The 22,317-nt window shown below is 49.2% G+C and overlaps 1 protein-coding gene across 2 annotated transcripts in view; it reads left to right on the forward strand.

Moving 5' to 3' along the window:
- LOC140396583 (protein mono-ADP-ribosyltransferase PARP12-like) overlaps positions 1 to 22,317 on the forward strand; it is a 101,077-nt gene that overhangs the window by 24,794 nt on the left and 53,966 nt on the right. For both annotated transcript variants that reach the window (XM_072485370.1, XM_072485371.1), the window contains exon 2: positions 14,319 to 14,454. In XM_072485370.1, coding sequence (XP_072341471.1) covers positions 14,319 to 14,454 — 136 coding nt within the window. The remainder of the gene's footprint in view (positions 1 to 14,318; positions 14,455 to 22,317) is intronic.

The following is a 22,317-nucleotide window of genomic DNA, read 5'->3' on the forward strand; positions in this document are numbered from 1 at the left end:
TAGTGAGCGCGAAGGAAGTGAGGGACCCTGGGGGGGATAGGCGATGGGGAGCGGGATACTGCAGGGATGGGGGTATTGGTGAATGCATAGGCACGGAATTGGGATGATGTAGGATTTATGAGAGGGTTGCTGGCAGCGATCCCGGACTTGTTCACACATCAGTTGATTATGGGAGGAGATTTCAATTGTTTCCTCGAGCCGAGGGTGGATAGGACGAATCCCAGGTCGATGAGTTGGCTACGAGGGCAAATGAGCTGGGTGAGATTCTGGAAAAGATGGGTCTGGTGGATCCCTGGTGCTTTATGAACCCGGGGAAAGGGAGAATTCCTTTTTCTCACATGTTTATAGGGAGTGTTCAAGAAACAACTTTTTTGTGGTGATCTGGGAGGTTTTGATCGGGATGGAGGGGGCAGAGTATGCGGGGATAGTAATCTCGGAACATGCGTCCCCCTGGCTGGAAATCCGGCTTCGATCGTGACTGGAGCAGAGGTCGGGGTGGAGACTCGATTCGGAGTTGTTGCCAGATAGAGGGTTTTGTGATAAAGTGCGGGCTGCGATTAAAGACTATGTCGAATTGAACCAAAACAGGGAGGTGTCAGCAGCCACACTGTGTAGGGCAAGGGGGTGCAGTACGAATATGGGGAGAAGGTGAGTTGAATGTTAGTGCGTCAGCTATGGAGGCAGGCCATTTCCTGGGAAATATTGAGGATACAGAGGTGGTGTCGGAGCCGGGGAAGATAAACGAGCCATTTGGGGATTATTATACGGAGCTGTACAGGACGGACCGGGGGGCAGGTGTAGAGGGGGGGGATGGGAAAGTTCTTAGACGAACTGGAGTTTCCATAGTTGGAGAAAGAGAAGAGGCGCGCGCTAGAGGAGCCTTTAGGGCCGAGAGAGGGACTGGACAGTATAAGGGGTATGAAGTCGGGGAAAGCCCCGGGGCCCAATGGCTACCCGGCGGAATTCTATAAGGAGTTTGCTCCCCGAATTGTTTATGTTTTGTAACCTTATATGAAACCATATAAGTTTGGAATAAAATACATTGAAAAAAAAGCTACTACAGGTCTGCCACGAATGAGACGGAGATTATAAATTGCAATCATATTGCATCGGTCTCTAAACTTTGTGCGTGAGATTTCTGAGACAAATGTGTGTGCTAATAAATAATCGCCTTTATTTTTAAACTTCAAAAAGTTCACTGCTGGAAATTATTCAATTGAAATTCTCTCCCCCCCCCCCCCCCCCCACCCCCCCCCCCCACCCCCACCCCACCCCCGCAACACCCCTACCCCTACACAAACACACTGATTAGAGGCAGTGAAAGTAAACATACAAATTCTGTCGATGACAAATGTCCCTGGCATTTACTAGTCCTGACCTAGATATTGTCGTGGTCTTGCAGAATGTGGACATAAACTGCTTCATTACCGGGGGTGGAGCTGAAAACTATACAATCATCATTCAGCTTTTTCACTCTCGACCTTATGATGGAGGAATGATCATTAATGGTGGAGCTGAAGATGGCTGGGTCTAGGAGACTGTCTGAAGCAACTCATGCAGTATTGCTTTGGGACTGGGATAATTGGCCTGCAATAACCACAGCCATCTGCTTCTGAGTTAGGTCTGACCGACCACTGAACTATTTTCTCCTTGACCTCCATTGAGTTCAATTTTACTAAGGATTCTTGATGCTGCACTTGGTCAACTGCTGCCTCGATGTCAAGGACATAAGAACATAAAAACATAAGAACTAGGAGCAGGAGTCGGCCATCTGGCCCCTCAAGCCTGCTCCGCCATTCAATGAGATCATGGCTGATCTTCTGTGGACTTCGCTCTATTTTGAGGCTATGCCCCCTAGTTCTGCTTTCACCCGCCAGTGGAAACAACCTGCCCGCATCTATCCTATCTATTCCCTTCATAATTTTATATGTTTCTATAAGATCCCCCCGCATCCTTCTAAATTCCAACAAGTACAGTCCCAGTCTACTCAACCTCTCCTCGTAATCCAACCCCTTCAGCTCTGGGATTAACCGAGTGAATCTCCTCTGCACACCCTCCAGTGCCAGTGCGTCCTTTCTCAGGTAAGGAGACCAAAATTGAACACAATACTCCAGGTGTGGCCTCACTAACACCTTATACAATTGCAGCATAACTTCCCTAGTCTTAAACTCCATCCCTCTAGCAATGAAGGACACAATTCCATTTGCCTTCTTAATCACCTGTTGCACCTGTAAACCAACTTTTTGCGACTCATGCACGAGCACACCCAGGTCTCTCTGCACAGCACCATGTTTTAATATTTTATCATTTAAATAATAATCCCTTTTGCTGTTATCCCTACCAAAATGGATAACCTCACATTTGTCAACACTATATTCCATCTGCCAGACCCTAGCCCATTCACTTAGCCTATTCAAATCCGTCTGCAGATTTCCGGTATCCTCTGCACTTTTTGCTTTATCACTCATCTTAGTGTCGTCTGCAAACTTGGACACATTGCCCTTGGTCCCCAACTACAAATCATCTATGTAAATTGTGAACAATTGTGGGCCCAACACTGATCCCTGAGGGACACCACTAGCTACTGATTGCCAACCAGAGAAACACCCATTAATCCCCACTCCTTGCTTTCTATTAATTAACCAATCCTCTATCAATGCTACTACTTTACCCTTAATGCCATGCATCTTTATCTAATGCAGCAAAAAGCTTTCTGGAAATCCAGATATACCACATCCATTGGCTCCCCGTTATCTACCGCACTGATAATATCCTCAAATAATTCCACTAAATTAGTCAGCACGACCTGCCCTTTATGAACCCATGCTCTGTCTGCCCAATGGGACAATTTCCATCCGGATCCCTCACTATTTCTTCCTTGATGATAGATTCCAGTATCTTCCCGACTACCGAACTTAAGCTAACTGGCCTATAATTACCTGCTTTCTGCCTACCTCCTTTTTTAAACAGAGGTGTCACGTTTGCTAATTTCCAATCCGCCGGGACCACCCCAGAGTCTAGTGAATTTTGGTAAATTATCACTAGTGCATTTGCAATTTCCCTAGCCATCTCTTTTAGCACTCTGGGATGCATTCCATCAAGGCCAGGAGACTTGTCTACCTTTAGCCCCATTAGCTTGCCCATCACTACCTCCTTAGTGATAACAATCATCTCAAGGCCCTCAGCTGTCATAGCCTCATTTCCATCAGTCACTGGTATGTTATTTGTGTCTTCCACTGTGAAGAACGACCCAAAAAACTTGTTCAGTTCCTCAGCCATTTCCTCATCTCGCATTATTAAATCTCCCTTCTCATCCTCTAAAGGTCCAATATTCACTTTAGCCACTCTTTTTTGTTTTATATATTTGTAGAAACTTTTCTTATCTGTTTTTATATTCTGAGCAAGTTTAGAACATAGAACATAGAAAAATACAGCACAGAACAGGCCCTTCGGCCCACGATGTTGTGCTGAACCTTTGTCCTAGATTAATCATAGATTATCATTGAATTTACAGTGCAGAAGGAGGCCATTCGGCCCATTGAGTCTGCACTGGCTCTTGGAAAGAGCACCCTACACAAAGTCAACACCTCCACCCAACACTAAGGGCAATTTTGGACACAAAGGGCAATTTATCATGGCCAATCCAGCTAACCTGCACATCTTTGGACTGTGGGAGGAAACTGGAGCACCCGGAGGAAACCCACGCACACACAGGGAGGATGTGCAAACTCCGCACAGACAGTGACCCAAGCCGGAATCGAACCTGGGACCCTGGAGCTGTGAAGCAATTGTGCTATCACAATGCTAGCTTAAGAACAAATAAATCTACATTATATCATTTTACCGTAATCCATGTACCTATCCAATAGCTGCTTGAAGGTCCCTAATGTTTCCGACTCAACTACTTCCACAGGCAGTGCATTCCATGCCCCCACTACTCTCTGGGTAAAGAACCTACCTCTGACATCCCCCCTATATCTTCCACCATTCACCTTAAATTTATGTCCCCTTGTAATGGTTTGTTCCACCCGGTGGAAAAAGTCTCTGACTGTCTACTCTATCTATTTCCCTGATCATCTTATAAACCTCTATCAAGTCGCCCCTCATCCTTCTCCATTCTAATGAGAAAAGGCCTAGCACCCTCAACCTTTCCTCATAAGACCTACTCTCCATTCCAGGCAACATCCTGGTAAATCTCCTTTGCACCTTTTCCAAAGCTTCCACATCCTTCCTAAAATGAGGTGACCAGAACTGTACACAGTACTCCAAATGTGGCCGTACCAAAGTTTTGTACAGCTGCATCATCACCTCACGGCTCTTAAATTTACTCTCATAATCTATCTTACTCTTCTTTATAGCTTTTTTAGTAGCTTTCTGTTGCCCCCTAAAGATTTCCCAGTCCTCTTGTCTCCCACTATCCTTTGCCACTTTGTATGCTTTTTCCTTCAATTTGATAATCTCCCTTATTTCCTTCGATATCCACAGTCGATTTTCCCTCTTTCTACTGTCTTTCCAAACTCAGCTCTAGAATTTAGCTTGTGTTGTCAATGTTTGGACAAGGACTGTAATAAGGTCCTGAGCTCAGTGGTCCAGCAGAATGTCAGCTGAGCCTCAGTGAGCAGGTCATTGCTCAGTAAGTGTCACAGTTAGCATTGCCATAACACCTTCCATCATTTTGCTGATGATTCTAGGTAGACTGATGGGACATTGGAGAGGTGGTGATGTAGTGATATTATCGCTGGACTAGTTATTCAGAGACCCTGGGTAATGACCTGGGGCCTGGGTTCAACTCCCACCCTGGCAGGTGGTGTAATTTAAATTTCGTAAAAATATGGAATTAATATTGGGAATGAAACAATTGTCGATTGTTGTAAAAGCCCAACTGGGAAACCTGCCGTCCTTGCCTGGTCCAACCGACATGTGACTCCAGACCCACAGCATTGTGATTGACTCTTTAATGCCCTCTGAAATGACCTCACAAGGCATTTTGTATCCAACCGCTACAAAGACAACAAACAGGAATGAAACTGAACACACTACCTGGCATGAGCTAGGCACTGTGAACAACTCTGGGAAATCCAGCCCTGTCAACTCTGCAAAGTCCTCATTATGAACATCTGGAATCTTGTGCCAAAATTAGACGGGTTGTCTCATAAAGTAGTCAAGCAACAGCTGACATAGTCACACTCATGGATCTGAGGGAATTGAGGGTTATGGGGATAGGGTGGGAAAGTCGAGCTGAGGATTATCACATCAGATCAGTCATGATCCCATTGAATGGAGGGCCAGACTCGGTGGACCGAATGGCCCACTTCTGCTACTACATCTTATGGTCCTATGGAGTATTTTGCGAACATTTCCCCCCCCCCCCGGCATTCACTTTTGCCAACTTGGGACCCACGCCAGCCGACCTTTCCGACCCATGCCACATTTGCTTACCTTTAATGCAAAAGGGGAGCCTGCTTGGTCCTCTCCATCTCACTCCAGTCAGGTTCACAGGAGGAGAGGTGAAGTTAAAAACTCACCACTATTCTTAAAATTCCCCCTATACCAAAAAGGGCCGACATTCTAAATGGTGAACAGGAATTCTGACTCCCTGACTTTGGTGGGTGCTATTCAGGTCAAACTATGTATTCAAGTTATCCCCCAGTATAACCCATACATTCACAGAAGAATTCTACCTACTTACCACTTAGTAGCATCGATATCCTGAGTCCTGCGTTGCTAAGTAAGTAAAGTAGACTTTGTAATAACCACTGTTTCAGGTTAAAACTTTTAAGTTATTTTATTATTATATTTTTTTCTTTTAAAAGATGCAATCACTGTCTTTACAGAAAAGTATAAAGATCTTGCTTCTGGATCCTTCTGGTTGGTTGAAGGGACCTTCAGGCCCAACTTGACAATCACTTTTCTTTAGCTTTTGGTCTTCCTCAGATGTATTCGCTGTTCTGCTCGGTTGCTATGTTCTATCTTTCCCATGTACCGAGCTGTGAGAGCTGGCACTGCTGGCTGTCCTGAGCTGACTCTGAGCTGAATTTGCCTACTCTTTAAATTCTAGTCTTCCTTAGATGTATTAGCTGTTTTAGCTCGGCTGCTTTGCTCTGACCCTTTCCCATGGCCGAGCTGTGAGAATCTTACAGGCAATGTCCCCAACATCACTGGCAGAGATGGTGCATAGTGGTATACAGTTGAGAGGGAGTTGCCCTGATGGTCTGAATCCATCTAGTCAAATATAGGCAAGGAAATCTCCTCCTGATGAATCAGTGCTTCGACATGTTGAACACCACTTGGAGGAAGCCCTGAGGATGGGGGACTTCAACGTCAATCACCAAGAGTGGCTCGGCAGTACCACCACAGACCGAGCTGGCCGGGTCCTAAAGGACTGAGCTGCTAGACTGGACTGCAGCAGGTGGTGAGGGAACTAACAAGAGGGAAAAACATACTTGACCTCATCCTCACCAACCTGCCTGCTGCAGATGTATCTGTCCGTGACAGTATCGGTAGAAGTGGCCACTGCACAGTCCTTGTGGAGACAAAGTCCCATCTTCACACTGAGGATACCCTCCCTCGTGTTGTGTGGCACTACCACCGTGCTCAATGGGAGAGACTTTGAACAGATCTAGCAACTCCAGACTGGACATCCAGGAGGTGCTGTGGGCCATCAGCAGCAGAATTGTATCAACCACAATCTGTAACCTCCTGGCCCAGCATATCCCCCACTCCCCCATTACCACCCAGCCAGGGGATCCACCCTGGTTCAATGAAGAGAGCAGGAGAGCGTGCCGGGAGCAACACCAGGGATACCGAAAAATGAGGTGTCAACCTGGTGAGGCTACAACACAGGACTACCTGTGTACCAAACAGCATAAGCAGCAAGTAACAGGCAGAGCGAAGCGATTGCACAACAAACGCAATAGATCTAAGCTCGGTAGTCCTGACCTCGGTAGGTCAATTAAACAACTTACAGTTGGAGGAGGCTCAACAAATATCCCCATCTTCAATGATGGAGGAGCCCAGCACATGAGTGCAAAAGACAAGGCTGAGGCATTCGCAACAATCTTCAGCCGGAAGTGCCGAGTGGATGATCCGTCTGGGTCTCCTCCGAAGGTCCCCAGCATCACAGACGTCAGTCTTCAGCCAATACAATTCACTCCGCGTGATATCAATAAACAGCTGAAGGCACCGGATACTGCAAAGGCTCTGGACCCTGACAATATCCTGGCAATAGTACTGAAGACTCATGCTCCAAAACGTGCCGCGCCCCTAGCCAAGCTGTTCCAGTACAGCTACAACACTGGCATCTACCTGGCAATGTGGAAAATTGCCCAGGTGTGTCCTGCACACACGAAACAGGACAAATCCAACCCAGCCAATTACCACCCTATCAGTGTATTCTCCATTATCAGCAAAGTGATGGAAGGAGTCATCAACAGAGCTGTCAAGCGGCACTTACTCAGCAATAACCTGCTCACAGACGCTCAGTTTGGGTTCTGCCAGAGTCACTCAGCTCCTGACCTCATTATAATAACAATAATCGTAGACTTCCGGTTGCGGCAGGGATGAGCTAGCCGCACGTTTCAGCGGCTCCAGCTCCGACGGAACTTCGGGCTCTTTTAAGAGCCCCAACGGGGACTTGGATGGCCGTAAAACCCGGTGCGAGGCGCGAGGGAAGGGAGTCCCCCCGAACGGCGGAGGGAAAAACCGGCGGCGGCGGCTGCAGCCCGAAGGATCTGCAACCAGAAGGTCAGAGGGAGTGGAGCAAAATGGCGGCGGAGAAACCACAGGTGACATGGGGGCCTGAGCAGGACGAGGTGGTGAGACGGTGCGTGGACCTGCTGAAGAAGGAGGTAATGACCCCGTTGTTACAGGCAATTGAGGGGCTGAAGGAGACTTTAAAGACCCAGGAGACTGAACTTCGCGTGGTGGAGCAGAATGTATCAGGTATTGAGGACGAGGTCCTGGGCCTGGCGGTCAAGACTCAGACGCACGAGGCACTTCATAAAAAGTGTGCTGACAGGATTGAAGCCCTAGAAAACGGAGCGCGAAGGAAGAACCTTAGGATACTAGGTCTCCCGGAGGGTGTGGAAGGAGTGGGCTGTGGAGCGTACGCAAGTAAGATGCTGAGCTCACTGATGGGTGCTGACGCCCCTGCGGGCCCCATGGAGGTGGAGTGGGCAAATCGGATCCCGGAGAGAAGACCAAAAGCGGGAGAACCACCGAGGGCGATAATCGTGCGATTTTACCGCCTTAAGGACAGAGAAGAGGTCCTGAGATGGGCTAAAAAGGTGCGGAGTAGCAGATGGGAGAATGCGGTGTTAAGGATCTACCAGGATTGGAGTGCGGAGGTGGCGGGAAGGAGGGCGAGCTTCAACCGAGCCAAAGAGGTTTTGCACAAAAGGAAGGTGAAGTTTGGGATGCTGCAGCCGGCAAGACTATGGGTCACGCATCAGGAGAGACAATATTATTTCGAGACGGCGGAGGAAGCATGGTCCTTCATCAATGAAGAGAAACTGGACCGGAACTGAGGGACTGATGCTGCAGGGAACTGTTATTGTTGTTATTATTGTTTTTGTTAATGGGATGATGAAAGTTAATCGAGAAGTAAACAGGGAAGGGGGGGAACACTGGGGAAATGTGGGCGCCGGTGAGGGGGGAGAGGCGGGACATAGTCAGAGAATGGGGAAAGAGAGGGGGAGGGGAAAGGGAGCTGCGCCATAAGAGGCGGATCAGGTAAAGCGATGTTCCCGCGCCAGAAAGAATAAGGCGGGAAAACAGGCGCAAGGCGGATGGGAGTTCCCTCACACCGGGGGGGCCGAGGAGCGAGCAGGAGTAGCCAGGGTCAGTTGAAGTCAGCTGACTTACGGAAGTGATATGGGGGGAGCAATCAAGCTAGATAGGGATCTAGCGGGGGGGGGGGGGGGGGGGGGAGAGAGGGGGACAACTGGGTTGCTGCTGCGGAAATCCAAAAGGAAATGGCTAAAGAGAGGGTGGTCGGGGGCGGAATGCGACGCTGGGGGAGCGAGCGGGAGCGCGGAGGCGGGATATGGGACTGGCCTAGAGAAGGTAATGGCTAGTCGACACGGGAGGGGGGCAGGTAGCCCCCCAGTGAGGCTGATCACGTGGAACGTGAGAGGCCTGAACGGACCGATAAAAAGGGCCCGAGCGCTCGCGCATTTGAAAGGACTAAGGGCAGACGTGGTTATGCTCCAAGAGACGCACCTAAAGGTGGCGGACCAAGTTAGGCTAAGGAAAGGATGGGTGGGACAGGTGTTCCACTCAGGACTGGACGCAAAGAACAGAGGGGTGGCCATTTTGGTGGGGAAACGGGTAGCATTTGAAGCAAAGAACATCGTAGCAGATAGTGGAGGTAGATATGTAATGGTGAGTGGTAGGCTGGAGGGAATGGAGGGCGTGTTGGTTAATGTGTATGCCCCAAATTGGGACGATGCGGGGTTCATGAGACGGATGCTGGGGCGTATTCCGGACCTGGAGGCAGGAAATTTGATTTTAGGAGGGGACTTCAATACGGTGCTGGACCCGGGGCTAGATAGATCCAGCTCAAGGACTGGAAGAAGGCCGGCAGCGGCCAAGGTACTTAAGGGGTTTATGGACCAAATGGGGGGAGTGGATCCATGGCGATTTCTTAGACCCAGGGCTAGGGAGTATTCCTTCTTCTCCCACGTCCATAAAGTGTACTCCCGGATAGATTTTTTTGTTTTAGGAAGGTCGTTGATCTCTAGGGTGGAAGAAGCTGAATACTCAGCCATAGCGGTTTCGGATCATGCCCCACATTGGGTGGACCTGGAAGTAGGAGAGGACAGGGAGCAGAGAACACTCTGGCGATTAGATGTGGGACTGATGGCGGATGAGGGAGTGTGTGCAAGAGTGAGTGGGTGTATCGAGAGATACCTGGAGGTCAATGACGACGGCGAGGTCCCTGTGGGAGTGGTCTGGGAAGCACTAAAAGCGGTGGTCAGAGGAGAGCTGATTTCTATTGGGGCCCACAAAAGGAAAACAGAGGCCAAGGAAAGGGATAGATTACTGGGGGAGAGTTTAAGGGTGGACAGGGAATTTGCAGAGACCCCGGAGGAGGAGCTGTACAGGGAGAGGAGACGACTCCAGACCGAGTTTGACCTTCTGACCACCAGAAAGGCGGAGGTACTGTGGAGGAAGGCACAGGGGAGGAGGTATGAATGTGGGGAAAAGGCTAGTCGCCTGTTGGCGCACCAACTGCGAAAGAGGGCAGCAGCGAGGGAGATAGGAGGAATTAGGGATGAAAGGGGAGACACTGTGCGAAGGGCAGGAAAGATAAATGAGGTGTTTAAGACCTTTTATGAAGAACTGTATAGGTCTCAGCCCCCAGAGGGAGAGGAGGGGATGCGGCAGTTCCTGGACCAGTTGAGGTTCCCGAAAGTGGAGGAGCAGGCGGTGGCAGGCCTGGGGGCGCCGATTGAGGTGGACGAGTTTATTAAGGGACTGGGAAGCATGCAAGCAGGGAAGGCCCCGGGGCCGGACGGGTTCCCGGTGGAATTCTACTGAAAATATGTGGACTTGTTGGCCCCGTTGTTGGCGAGGACGTTCAATGAGGCCAGGGAAGGGGGGACACTACCCCCGACAATGTCGGAGGCGACGATATCGCTAATTTTGAAGAGGGACAAAGATTCGATGCAGTGTGGGTCCTATAGACCTATTGCACTATTGAACGTGGACGCCAAACTGCTAGCAAAGGTGCTGGCATCGAGGATAGAGGACTGTGTCCCAGGGGTGGTGCATGAAGACCAGACAGGGTTCGTAAAAGGGAGACAATTGAATGTTAACGTGCGACGGCTATTAGGGGTGATAATGATGCCCTCAGTGGAGGGGGAGGCAGAGATAGTGGCGGCAATGGACGCAGAGAAGGCATTTGATAGGGTGGAGTGGGAATATTTATGGGAAGTGTTAAGGAGGTTTGGGTTTGGGAACGGATTTATTCGCTGGGTTAGACTACTTTATGGGGCACCGACGGCAAGCGTAGTTACAGGTCGACATAGATCGGGGTATTTCCGATTATATAGGGGAACAAGACAGGGATGCCCGCTGTCTCCATTGTTGTTTGCGCTGGCAATTGAACCTCTGGCCATGGCGCTGAGAGACTCCAGGAAATGGAGAGGGGTGACTAGAGGGGGAGAAGAACACCGAGTCTCGTTATACGCGGATGACCTATTGCTATACGTGTCGGACCCAGCGGGGGGGATGACAGAGGTTATGCGAATCTTGAGGAGGTTCGGGGAATTTTCGGGGTATAGGTTAAACATGGGGAAGAGTGAATTATATGTGATACATCCAGGGGACCAGAGTAGAGAGATAGAAGGCTTACCGCTAAGGAAAGTGGAAAGAAACTTCCGATACTTGGGGATTCAGATCGCTAGGAGCTGGGGAACCTTGCACAGACTTAATCTGACACGGCTGGTAGAACAAATGGAGGAGGACTTTAAGAGGTGGGACATGCAGCCTTTATCGCTGGCGGGCAGGGTGCAAGCAATTAAGATGATGGTCCTCCCGAGGTTCTTATTTGTATTTCAATGTCTCCCTATTTTAATCACCAGGACCTTTTTTAATAAAATAGATAGGAGCATTACGAGCTTTGTGTGGGCAGGGAAAGTTCCGAGAGTAAGGAGGGGGTTCCTTCAGCGCAGTAGGGACAGAGGAGGACTGGCACTACCGAACTTGGGAGATTATTATTGGGCCGCCAATGTGGCAATGATACGTAGATGGATGATGGAGGGTGAGGGAGCAACGTGGAAAAGGCTGGAGAGAAGGTCCTGTAAAGGGACGAGTCTAGAGGCGCTGGTGATGGCGCCGCTACCGTTCTCACCGAAAAAGTACACCACGAACCCGGTGGTGGCGGCAACACTGAACATATGGGGACAGTGGAGGCGACAGAGAGGGGTGCGGGGAGCCCTGGTGGGGTCCCCAATCAGGAACAACCATAGGTTCGCCCCAGGAAGAATGGATGGAGGATTTCAAAGCTGGTACCAGTTGGGAATTAGGAAGGTGGGAGATTTATTCATAGATGGGACTTTTGCGAGCTTGGGAGCACTGGAGGAAAAGTATAAGTTACCCCGGGGGAATTTCTTGAGATATATGCAGGTGAGGGCGTTTACTAGACAACAGGTGAGGGAATTTCCGCAGCTCCCGACACGGGATACAGGACAGGGTGCTTTCAGGGGTGTGGGTCGGAGAGGGCAAGGTGTCAGAGATTTATAGTGAGATGAGGGAAGAGGGGGAGGAGTCGGTGGGCGAACTAAAAAGAAAGTGGGAAGAAGAATTAGGGGAGGAGATAGAGGAGGGTATGTGGGCTGATGCCCTAAGCAGGGTAAATTCCTCTTCCTCATGCGCCAGGCTTAGCCTGATTCAATTTAAGGTGCTACATAGAGCACACATAACGGGAGCAAGATTGAGCAGGTTCTTTGGAGTGGAGGACAAATGTGGGAGGTGTGGCGGGAGCCCGGCAAACCACGCACATATGTTTTGGGCGTGCCCGGCACTGGAAGGGTATTGGAAGGGAGTGACGGGAGTGATTTTGCAGGTGGTGAAGGCCCGGGACAAACCAGGCTGGGGGTTAGCTCTATTTGGAGTTACGGAAGAGCCGGGAGTGCAGGAGGCGAAAGAGGCCGACGTTGTGGCCTTTGCGTCCCTAGTAGCCCGGCGCAGGATCCTACTCATGTGGAAGGAGGCGAAACCCCCCGGGTGGAGGCCTGGGTAAACGATATGGCGGGGTTTATTAAACTGGAGCAGATAAAGTTTGCCCTGAGAGGATCGGCTCAAGGGTTCACCAGGCGGTGGCAGCCATTTCTCGACTACCGAGGGGAACGTTAGAGGGAAGACGGATGACCAGCAGCAGCAACCCAGGGGGGAGGGGGGGGGGGGTGGGGGAGGGGGGGAGGAAGCTCAGTTGAGTATAGGTCAATAGAGTACGAGGTTTTGTTATTTGTATATTATTATTATTATTATTGTTAAAAAGTTTTAAAATTTCTGTTTTGTTACTGTTATCGTTTCGCTGGTTTTGTGAGCGGGAAAAATGTTGCTCAGGGAAAAGATTTTCAATAAAATATTTTTTTTAAAAAAAATAACAATAATCGTTGTTACATCCTTGGTTCAAACATTGACAAAAGAAATGAATGACAGGTGAGGTGAGAGTGACTGCCCTCGGCATCAAGGCAGCGTTTGACCGAGTGCGGCATCAAGGAGCCCGAGCTAAACTGGAGTCAATGGGAATCAGGGGGAAACTCTCCGCTGGCTGGAGTCATTCCCGGCACAAAGGAAGATGGTTGTGGTGATTGGAGGTCACTTCTGTTGTAAAACGCCACCGTACTATCGCCGACATGGGGACATAGCCCCAGAACCGGAGAATCCAGCCCCTTAGTGCGGAGCACCGTCGGGATTCTATGTTTCGCCGGCTGGTCAATAGGGTTTCCCATTGTTCAGCAGCCCCCCGCCATTGGGAAACTCTCGGGCTGCCGGCAAATCCCAAAGGCGGAGCATTCAGCCCCAGATACCGTGCAATGAGAATCCATGATTTACTTCTGTCTATCTTCTGCCATTTTGAGAAATTGGATTGTATTCTAGTGTGTTCCAGGTAGTTGGCAGAATATACTGGGCGAAGTCCATGTATAATGGAGTTGTTTTTTTACAGGCACCTCGTCCCAGTGGGATCAATGATATAACGAGGTGGAAATAGGCAGTCTCAGGGACAGTGCGGATTAGTGTTTGGAAGCCATAGTTTAGATTCTCTCCCATTTGAGACAGGTGGCTGAGCACAGCCATAAGAATAGTAAAAATATTGCAGTGGTTCCGCCCAGACCAAACAAGCAAATATCCTGGAAGGATTCCTACTGGAAGAAAAGCCGAGATGAAATTCGAGATGGAATCTCGGGGGAGCCAAAAAGACAGAAACCCAGCGGTGTAAAATCATGTTGCAATGGGTTAATGGGGGAGGTGGTGCTTCTTGAGGCTGCCAGCCATTTGCCTCTGGGTTGCTGGCATCCTACACGGCTTGGTGAAGGCAGGTGGGTTGGAGAGGGTGATGGGAGCGTGCTGGGCCGGTGTTGAATTGTGGCGCTGGGTCCTTCAAACCGGGGAACTCGCCTGTGCATAATTAATGAGCTCCCAAGTGGAGAATCCGGCGTGGGATCCCGCTTCTCTGTCCAGCGGGAAAGGAGTTGTCCACCATAGTTTCAAAAACGGAGAGTTTCATCCAGTCTCTTGATAAGGAAGTAACAAAATTCATTTGCAAGCTTTTCTCCCTGAAATAGTTGTTTTTTTGTTATTCCTTTCAGCGATGCTTGCAAATATTCCCACACCACCCGTAATATTCACAACTGGGGAATTGTTCATGCTAACCAGCTCCAGGAACTGAACATGGATGAATTGCGTATCCTCCTGCTTCAGAATGACCCATCCTTGCTGCCTGAGGTGAGTTGTCCAAATTATTTGCAAAGCTTCTTGTCCTTGATTGATGGAAAAATCAATGACTAATTTAAACATATTCCTGCATTTACTCTCTGTGCTGACATCAAAATATGTTTGGATAATTAATTGGATGCAAATTTTGTTTTAATTTATTTGCATGTCTAAGTGTGTGAGAGAGAGGAGGCAGATATAAAACACTCAAAGCAGATGATGGGGTCAGCCACATAAAAGTAACCATTACAATCACATGATTTGCAAGGTGTAAAATTTAGGAAGTGCAGGAAAATAGACGTTTTCATAATTCCTCAGCTCCTCTTTCAAACTAAGTCTCAGCACCGTTTCTCACTCAAATGTGCATCCTTTCTAAAATCAGATCGAAAGCAAAGGGTCAGAACACTCAGGATCAGAAATGATTTGAGTTCAAAGTCACTCCACAGCCAGAATTGAGCCTTCCTAGGGGAGAGTGGAGGTCAGAGAGACAGCTGTAACATTACAATCCCCATACCACCGGCAGTGGAACACAGGTCTGTGACAGAGCTGTAACATTACAATCCCCATACCACCGGCAGTGGAGCACAGGTCAGTGACAGAGCTGTAACATTACAATCCCCATACCACCGGCAGTAGAGCACAGGTCTGTGACAGAGCTGTAACATTACAATCCCCATACCACCGGCAGTAGAGCACAGGTCTGTGACAGAGCTGTAACATTACAATCCCCATAGCACCGGCAGTGGAGCCCAGGTCATATACAGAGCTGTAACATTACAATCCCCATACCACCGGCAGTGGAACACAGGTCAGTGACAGAGCTGTAACATTACAATCCCCATACCACCGGCAGTAGAGCACAGGTCAGTGACAGAGCTGTAACATTACAATCCCCATACCACCGGCAGTGGAGCACAGGCCAGTGACAGAGATGTAACATTACAATCCCCATACCACCGGCAGTAGAGCACAGGTCAGTGACAGAGCTGTAACATTACAATCCCCATAGCACCGGCAGTGGAGCCCAGGTCATATACAGAGCTGTAATATTACAATCCCCATACCACCGGCAGTGGAGCACAGGTCTGTGACAGAGCTGTAACATTACAATCCCCATACCACCGGCAGTGGAGCAGAGATCAGTGACAGAGCTGTAACATTACAATCCCCATACCAGTGGCAGTGGAGCACAGGTCAGTGACAGAGCTGTAACATTACAATCCTACAAAACTAATTTGGCAGGGGAATGGGAACCGGATTTGTAGTCCAGCAACTAAGGTAGCCGATATTCAGGACGCCAAAGCGTGTAATGAGGCAGTGGGGAAGGGAACACTGACAAAGGAGAGTACTTGCAGGCACGGAGATGGGTTGAAGTGTGTATACTTCAACGCAAGAAGCATCAGGAATAAGGTGGGTGAACTTAAGGCATGGATCGGTACTTGGGACTACGATGTGGTGGCCATCACGGAAACTTGGATAGAAGAGGGGCAGAAATTGTTGTTGGTGGTCCCTGGTTATAGATGTTTCAATAAGATTAGGGAGGGTGGTAAAAGAGGTGGGGGGTGGCATTGTTAATTAGAGATAGTATAACAGCTTCAGAAAGGCAGTTCGAGGAGTATCACCCTAATGAGGTAGTATGGGTTGAAGTCAGAAATAGGAAAGGAGCAGTCACCTTGTTAGGAGTTTTCTATAGGCCCCCCAATAGTAGCAGAGATGTGGAGGAACAGATTGGGAAACGGATTTTGGAAAGGTGCAGAAGTCACAGGGTAGTAGTCATGGGTGACTTTACCTTCCCAAATATTGAGTGGAAACTCTTTAGATCAAATAGTTTGGATGGGGTGGTGTTTGTGCAGTGTGTCCAGGAAGCTTTTCTAACACAGTATGTAGATTGTCCGACCAGAGGAGGGGCAATATTTGATTTAGTACTTGGTAATGAACCAGGGCACGTGATAGATTTGTTAGTGGGGGAGCATTTTGGAGATAGTGACCACAATTCTGTGACTTTCATTTTAGTAATGGAGAGGGATAGGTGCGTGCAACAGGGCAAGGTTTACAATTGGGGGAAGGGTAAATACGATGTTGTCAGACAAGAATTGAAGTGCATAAGTTGGGAACATAGGCTGTCAGGGAAGGACACAAGTGAAATGTGGAACTTGTTCAAGGAACAGGTACTACGTGTCCTTGATATGTATATCCCTGTCAGGCAGGGAAGAGATGGTCGAGTGAGGGAACCATGGTTGACAAGAGAGGTTGAATGTCTTGTTATGAGGAAAAAGGAGACTTATGTAAGGCTGAGGAAACAAGGTTCAGACAGGGCATTGGAGGGATACAAGATAGCCAGGAGGGAACTGAAGAAAGGGATTAGGAGAGCTAAGAGAGGGCATGAACAATCTTTGGCGGGTAGGATGAAGGAAAACCCCAAGGCCTTTTACACATATGTGAGAAATATGAGAATGACTTGAGTGAGGGCCGGTCCGATCAAGGACAGTAGCGGAAGACTGTGTATTGAGTCTGAAGAGATAGGAGAGGTCTTGAACGAGTACTTTTCTTCTGTATTTACAAATGAGAGGGGCGATATTGTTGGAGAGGACAGTGTGAAACAGACTGGTAAGCTCGAGGATATACTTGTTAGGAAGGAAGATGTGTTGGGCATTTTGAAAAACTTGAGGATAGACAAGTCCCCTGGGCCTGACGGGATATATCCAAGGATTCTATGGGAAGCAAGAGATGAAATTGCAGAGCCGTTGGCAATGATCTTTTCGTCCTCACTGTCAACAGGGGTGGTACCAGGGGATTGGAGAGTGGCGAATGTCGTGCCCCTGTTCAAAAAAGGGACTAGGGATAACCCCGGGAATTACAGGCCAGTTAGTCTTACTTCGGTGGTAGGCAAAGTCATGGAAAGGGTACTGAAGGATAGGATTTCTGAGCATCTGGAAAGACACTGCTTGATTAGGGATAGTCAGCACAGATTTGTGAGGGGTAGGTCTTGCCTTACAAATCTTATTGAATTCTTTGAGGAGGTGACCAAGCATGTGGATGAAGGTAAAGCAGTGGATGTAGTGTACATGGATTTTAGTAAGGCATTTGATAAGGTTCCCCATGGGAGGCTTCTGCAGAAAGTAAGGAGGCACGGGATAGTGGGAAATTTGGCCAGTTGGATAACGAACTGGCTAACCGATAGAAGTCAGAGAGTGGTGGTGGATGGTAAATATTCAGCCTGGATCCAAGTTACCAGTGGCGTACCGCAGGGATCAGTTCTGGGTCCTCTGCTGTTTGTGATTTTCATTAATGACTTGGATGAGGGAGTTGAAGGGTGGGTCAGTAAATTTGCAGTCGATACGAAGATTGGTGGAGTTGTGGATAGTAAGGAGGGCTGTTGTCGGCTGCAAAGAGACATAGATAGGATGCAGAGCTGGGCTGAGAAGTGGCAGATGGAGTTTAACCCTGAAAAGTGTGAGGTTGTCCATTTTGGAAGGACAAATATGAATGCGGAATACAGGGTTAATGGTAGAGTTCTTGGCAATGTGGAGGAGCAGAGAGATCTTGGGGTCTATGTTCATACATCTTTGAAAGTTGCCACTCAAGTGGATAGAGCTGTGAAGAAGGCCTATGGTGTGCTCGCGTTCATTAACAGAGGGATTGAATTTAAGAGCCGTGAGGTGATGATGCAGCTGTACAAAACTTTGGTAAGGCCACATTTGGAGTACTGTGTACAGTTCTGGTCACCTCATTTTAGGAAGGATGTGGAAGCTTTGGAAAAGGTGCAAAGAAGATTTACCAGGATGTTACCTGGAATGGAGAGTAGGTCTTACGAGGAAAGGTTGAGGGTGCTAGGCCTTTTCTCATTAGAACGGAGAAGGATGAGGGGCGACTTGATAGAGGTTTATAAGATGATCAGGGGAATAGATAGAGTAGACAGTCAGAGACTTTTTCCCCGGGTGGAACAAACCATTACAAGGGGACATAAATTTAAGGTGAAAGGTGGAAGATATAGGAGGGATATCAGAGGTAGGTTCTTTACCCAGAGAGTAGTGGGGGCACTGCCTGTGGAAGTAGTTGAGTCGGAAACATTAGGGACCTTCAAGCAGCTATTGGATAGGTACATGGATTACGGTAAAATGATGTAGTGTAGATTTATTTGTTCTTAAGGGCAGCACGGTAGCATTGTGGATAGCACAATTGCTTCACAGCTCCAGGGTCCCAGGTTCGATTCCGGCTTGGGTCACTGTGCGGAGTCTGCACGTTCTCCCCGTGTGTGTGTGGGTTTCCTCCGAGTGCTCCGGTTTCCTCCCACAGTCCAAAGATGTGCAGGGTAGGTGGATTGGCCATGATAAATTGCCCTTAGTGTCCAAAATTGCCCTTGGTGTTGGGTGGAGGTGTTGTGTTTGGGTAGGGGGCTCTTTCCAAGAGCCGGTGCAGACTCAGGGGGCCGAATGGCCTCCTTCTGCACTGTAAATTCAATGATAATCTATGATTAATCTAGGACAAAGGTTCGGCACAACATTGTGGGCCGAAGGGCCTGTTCTGTGCTGTATTTTCTATGTTCTATGTAATCCCCATACCAATGGCAGTGGAGCACAGGTCAGTGACAGAGCTGTAACATTACAATCCCCATACCACCGGCAGTGGAGCACAGGTCAGTGACAGAGCTGTAAAACTATAGCCCCAATCCTGGGGCCTGCTCTCACCCCATCACTGGAGCTGCCTGAAATTACTGAAAAGAAAGCTATTTACAGGATCAGGACTATTCAGTTAGAACTGCATCAATTAACCACATGAGCCCATCCAGTGAGGCTCTGAGACAGCAGAGAAATAATTAAGAAACAAATAATTAATTAATTAATCCTGGAACTCCCTCCCGAACAGCACAGTGGGTGGACCTACACCTCAGGGACTGCAGCGGTTCAGGAAGGCAGCTCACCCCCACCTTCTCAAGGGGCAATTAGGGATGGGTAACAAATGCTGGTCTCGACAGCGACGCGCACATCCCATAAAATGAATTAAAAACCCCTCAGAACTCAGGCTTCACCGTGTACCTCACGCCACTTTGCCTCCAGTCTACATTTTGAAAATTCCGAGACAGCCCCTTCATTAAACAGGTTTAATCCTCACCCGATTCCTATTGCTTGCATATTGAGAATTGTGGGGCGGCATTGCGGCACAGTGGTTAGCACTGCTGCCTCACAGTGTCGGGGACCCGGGTTTGATTCCGGCTTGGGTCACTGTCTGTGCGGAGTCTGCACGTTCTCCCCGTGTGTGCGTGGGTTTCCTCCGAGTACTCCGGTTTCCTCCCACAGTCCAAAGATGTGCAGGTTAGGTGGGGCGATGGGGGTAGGGCGGGGGAGTGGGCCTAGGTGGGGTGCTCTTTCAGAGGGTTGGTGTGAACTCGATGGGCTGAATGGCTGTAGGAATTCTGTGTGGGACTCTCTCAGCCCGGGGCTGGGCCGGAGAATCCTCGCAACCAGCGCGAATCGCGCCACGCCGCCCCGACGCCGGGACGCGATTCTTCTCAGAGCGGAGAATCGGTGCACCGCTGGTCGGGGCCCGTTCTATGCAGACCCCCCCCCCCACCCACAACCCCCCCCCCCCACCCACAACTCCCCCCCCCCCACCCACAACCCCCCAGGTCCCGGTTGAGGGATTCATGTCACATTACATTCATCCCCCACCATCTGCCTGCCAAATCCTACCAACTGTCCTGGCTTGAGACAATTCACACCTCTTTAACCTGGGGTTACCCCATCTCCTGATCTGTAAAGATTTAATCACCTGCTAATGCTCGCATTCCTAGCATTGTTTGGCATCTTTGAATTTGTCTATATATGTGTTTCTGGAACAGACCTCTTCATTCACCTGAGGAAGGAGCAGCGCTCCGAAAGCTAGTGACATTGAAACAAACCTGTTGGACTTTAACCTGGTGTTGTAAGACTTCGTACTGTGCTCACCCCAGTCCAACGCCGGCATCTCCACATCATGGCTTAAAATAAGATGAGGAGGAATTTCTTCAGCCAGAGGGTGGTGAATCTGTGGAACTCTTTGCCGCAGAAGGCTGTGGAGGCCAAATTACTGAGTGTTTTTAAGACAGAGATAGATAGGTTCTTGATTAATAAGGGGATCAGGGGTTATGGGGAGAAGGCAGGAGAATGGGGATGAGAAACATATCAGCCATGATTGAATGGTGGAGCAGACTCAAATATCCTAGTGACCTAATTCTACTTCTATGTCTTATGGTCTTATGGAAGACATGAATCATGTCCAGGAAGTTCTGAGAAAAACAAGTTTCAGTGAGGAGCTGAAGAAAATTGGTATTAGTAAAGAAATATAGTAGAAATTTGTAAAGGTATACCTTATGTTGCCCTGTTATGTATTTTCTTTTATTCCCGTTTCTTCCCATGTACTTAATGATCTGTTGAGCTGCTCGCAGAAAAATACTTTTCACTGTACCTCGGTACACGTGACAATAAACAAATCCAATTCAATCCAACTGGTTTTCGGAAAATTAATTTAAGGCGGACAAATCTCCAGGGCCAGATAATCTTCATCCCAGAGTACCTAAGGAAGTGGGCCTAGAAATAGTAGATCTATTGGTGGTCATTTTGCAAAATATTTTGGAGTCTGGAATGATCCTACAGATTGGAGGGTAGAGTAGCTAATACAACCCTGCTATTCAAAAAGGGAGGTAGAGAGAAAACAGGGAACAACAGAGCAGTCAGCCTAATGTCGATAGTGGGGAAGTTGCTGGAAAGCAGTGGTGCAATCAGACAAAGTCAGCCTGGATTTACAAAAGGAAAATCATGCTTGACAAATCTACTGGAACTTTTTGAAGATGTAACTAGTAGAGTTGACAAGGGAGAGCCGGTGGATGTAGTTTATTTAGACTTTTTGAGAAGGCTTTCGGCAAGGTCTCACATCGCAGATTATTATGTAAAATGAAAGTGCATGGGATTGTGGGTAGTGTCTTGAGATGGATAGAAATTTGATTAGCAGACAGGAAGCAAAAAATTGGAATAAATGGGAATTGTTTTGATTGGCAGGCAGTGACTAGTGAGGTACTGCAGGGATCTGTGCTGGGACCCCAACTGTTCACATTATATATTAATGATTTGGACGAGGGAATTAAATATATTAGGCGAAATTCTCCGGAAACGGCGCGATGTCCGCCGACTGGCATCCAAAACGGCGCAAATCAGACGGGCATCGCGCCGCCCCAAAGGTGCGGAATGCTCCGCATTTTTGGGGACCGAGCCCCAGCATTGAGAGGCTTGGTCGGCGCCGGACAAATTTCCGCCCCGCCAGCTGGCGGAAAAGGCCTTTGGTGCCCCGCCAGCTGGCGCGGAAATGACATCTCCGGGCGGCGCGGGAGCGTCAGCGATCGCTGACAGCTTCCCACGCATGCGCAGTGGAGGGAGTCTCTTCTGCCTCCGCCATGGTGGAGACCGTGGCGGAGGCGGAAGGGAAAGAGTGCCCCCATGGCACAGACCCTCCCGCGGATCGGTGGGCCCCGATCGCGGGCCAGGCCACCGTGGGGGCACCCCCCCGGGGTCAGATCGCTCCGCGCCCCCCCCCAGGACCCCGGAGCCCGCCCGCGCCGCCTTGTCCCGGTGGTAAGGTAGGTGGTTTAATTTACGTCGGCGGGACAGGCATTTTAGCGGCGGGACTTCGGCCCATCTGGGCCGGAGAATCGAGCGGGGGGGCACGCCAACCAGCGCGGCGCGTTTCCCGCCCCCGCCGAATATCCGGTGCCGGAGACTTCGGCAACCGGCAGGGGCGGGATTCACGCCAGCCCCCGGCGAGACCTTGGTGTCCTCGTGCATCAGTCGCTGAAAGTAAGCGCGCAGGTACAGCAGGCAGGAAAGAAGGCAAATGGTATGTTGG

Source organism: Scyliorhinus torazame, chromosome 19 (genome assembly GCF_047496885.1).
Source record: "Scyliorhinus torazame isolate Kashiwa2021f chromosome 19, sScyTor2.1, whole genome shotgun sequence".
In the NCBI taxonomy this organism is placed as follows: Eukaryota; Metazoa; Chordata; class Chondrichthyes; order Carcharhiniformes; family Scyliorhinidae; genus Scyliorhinus; species Scyliorhinus torazame.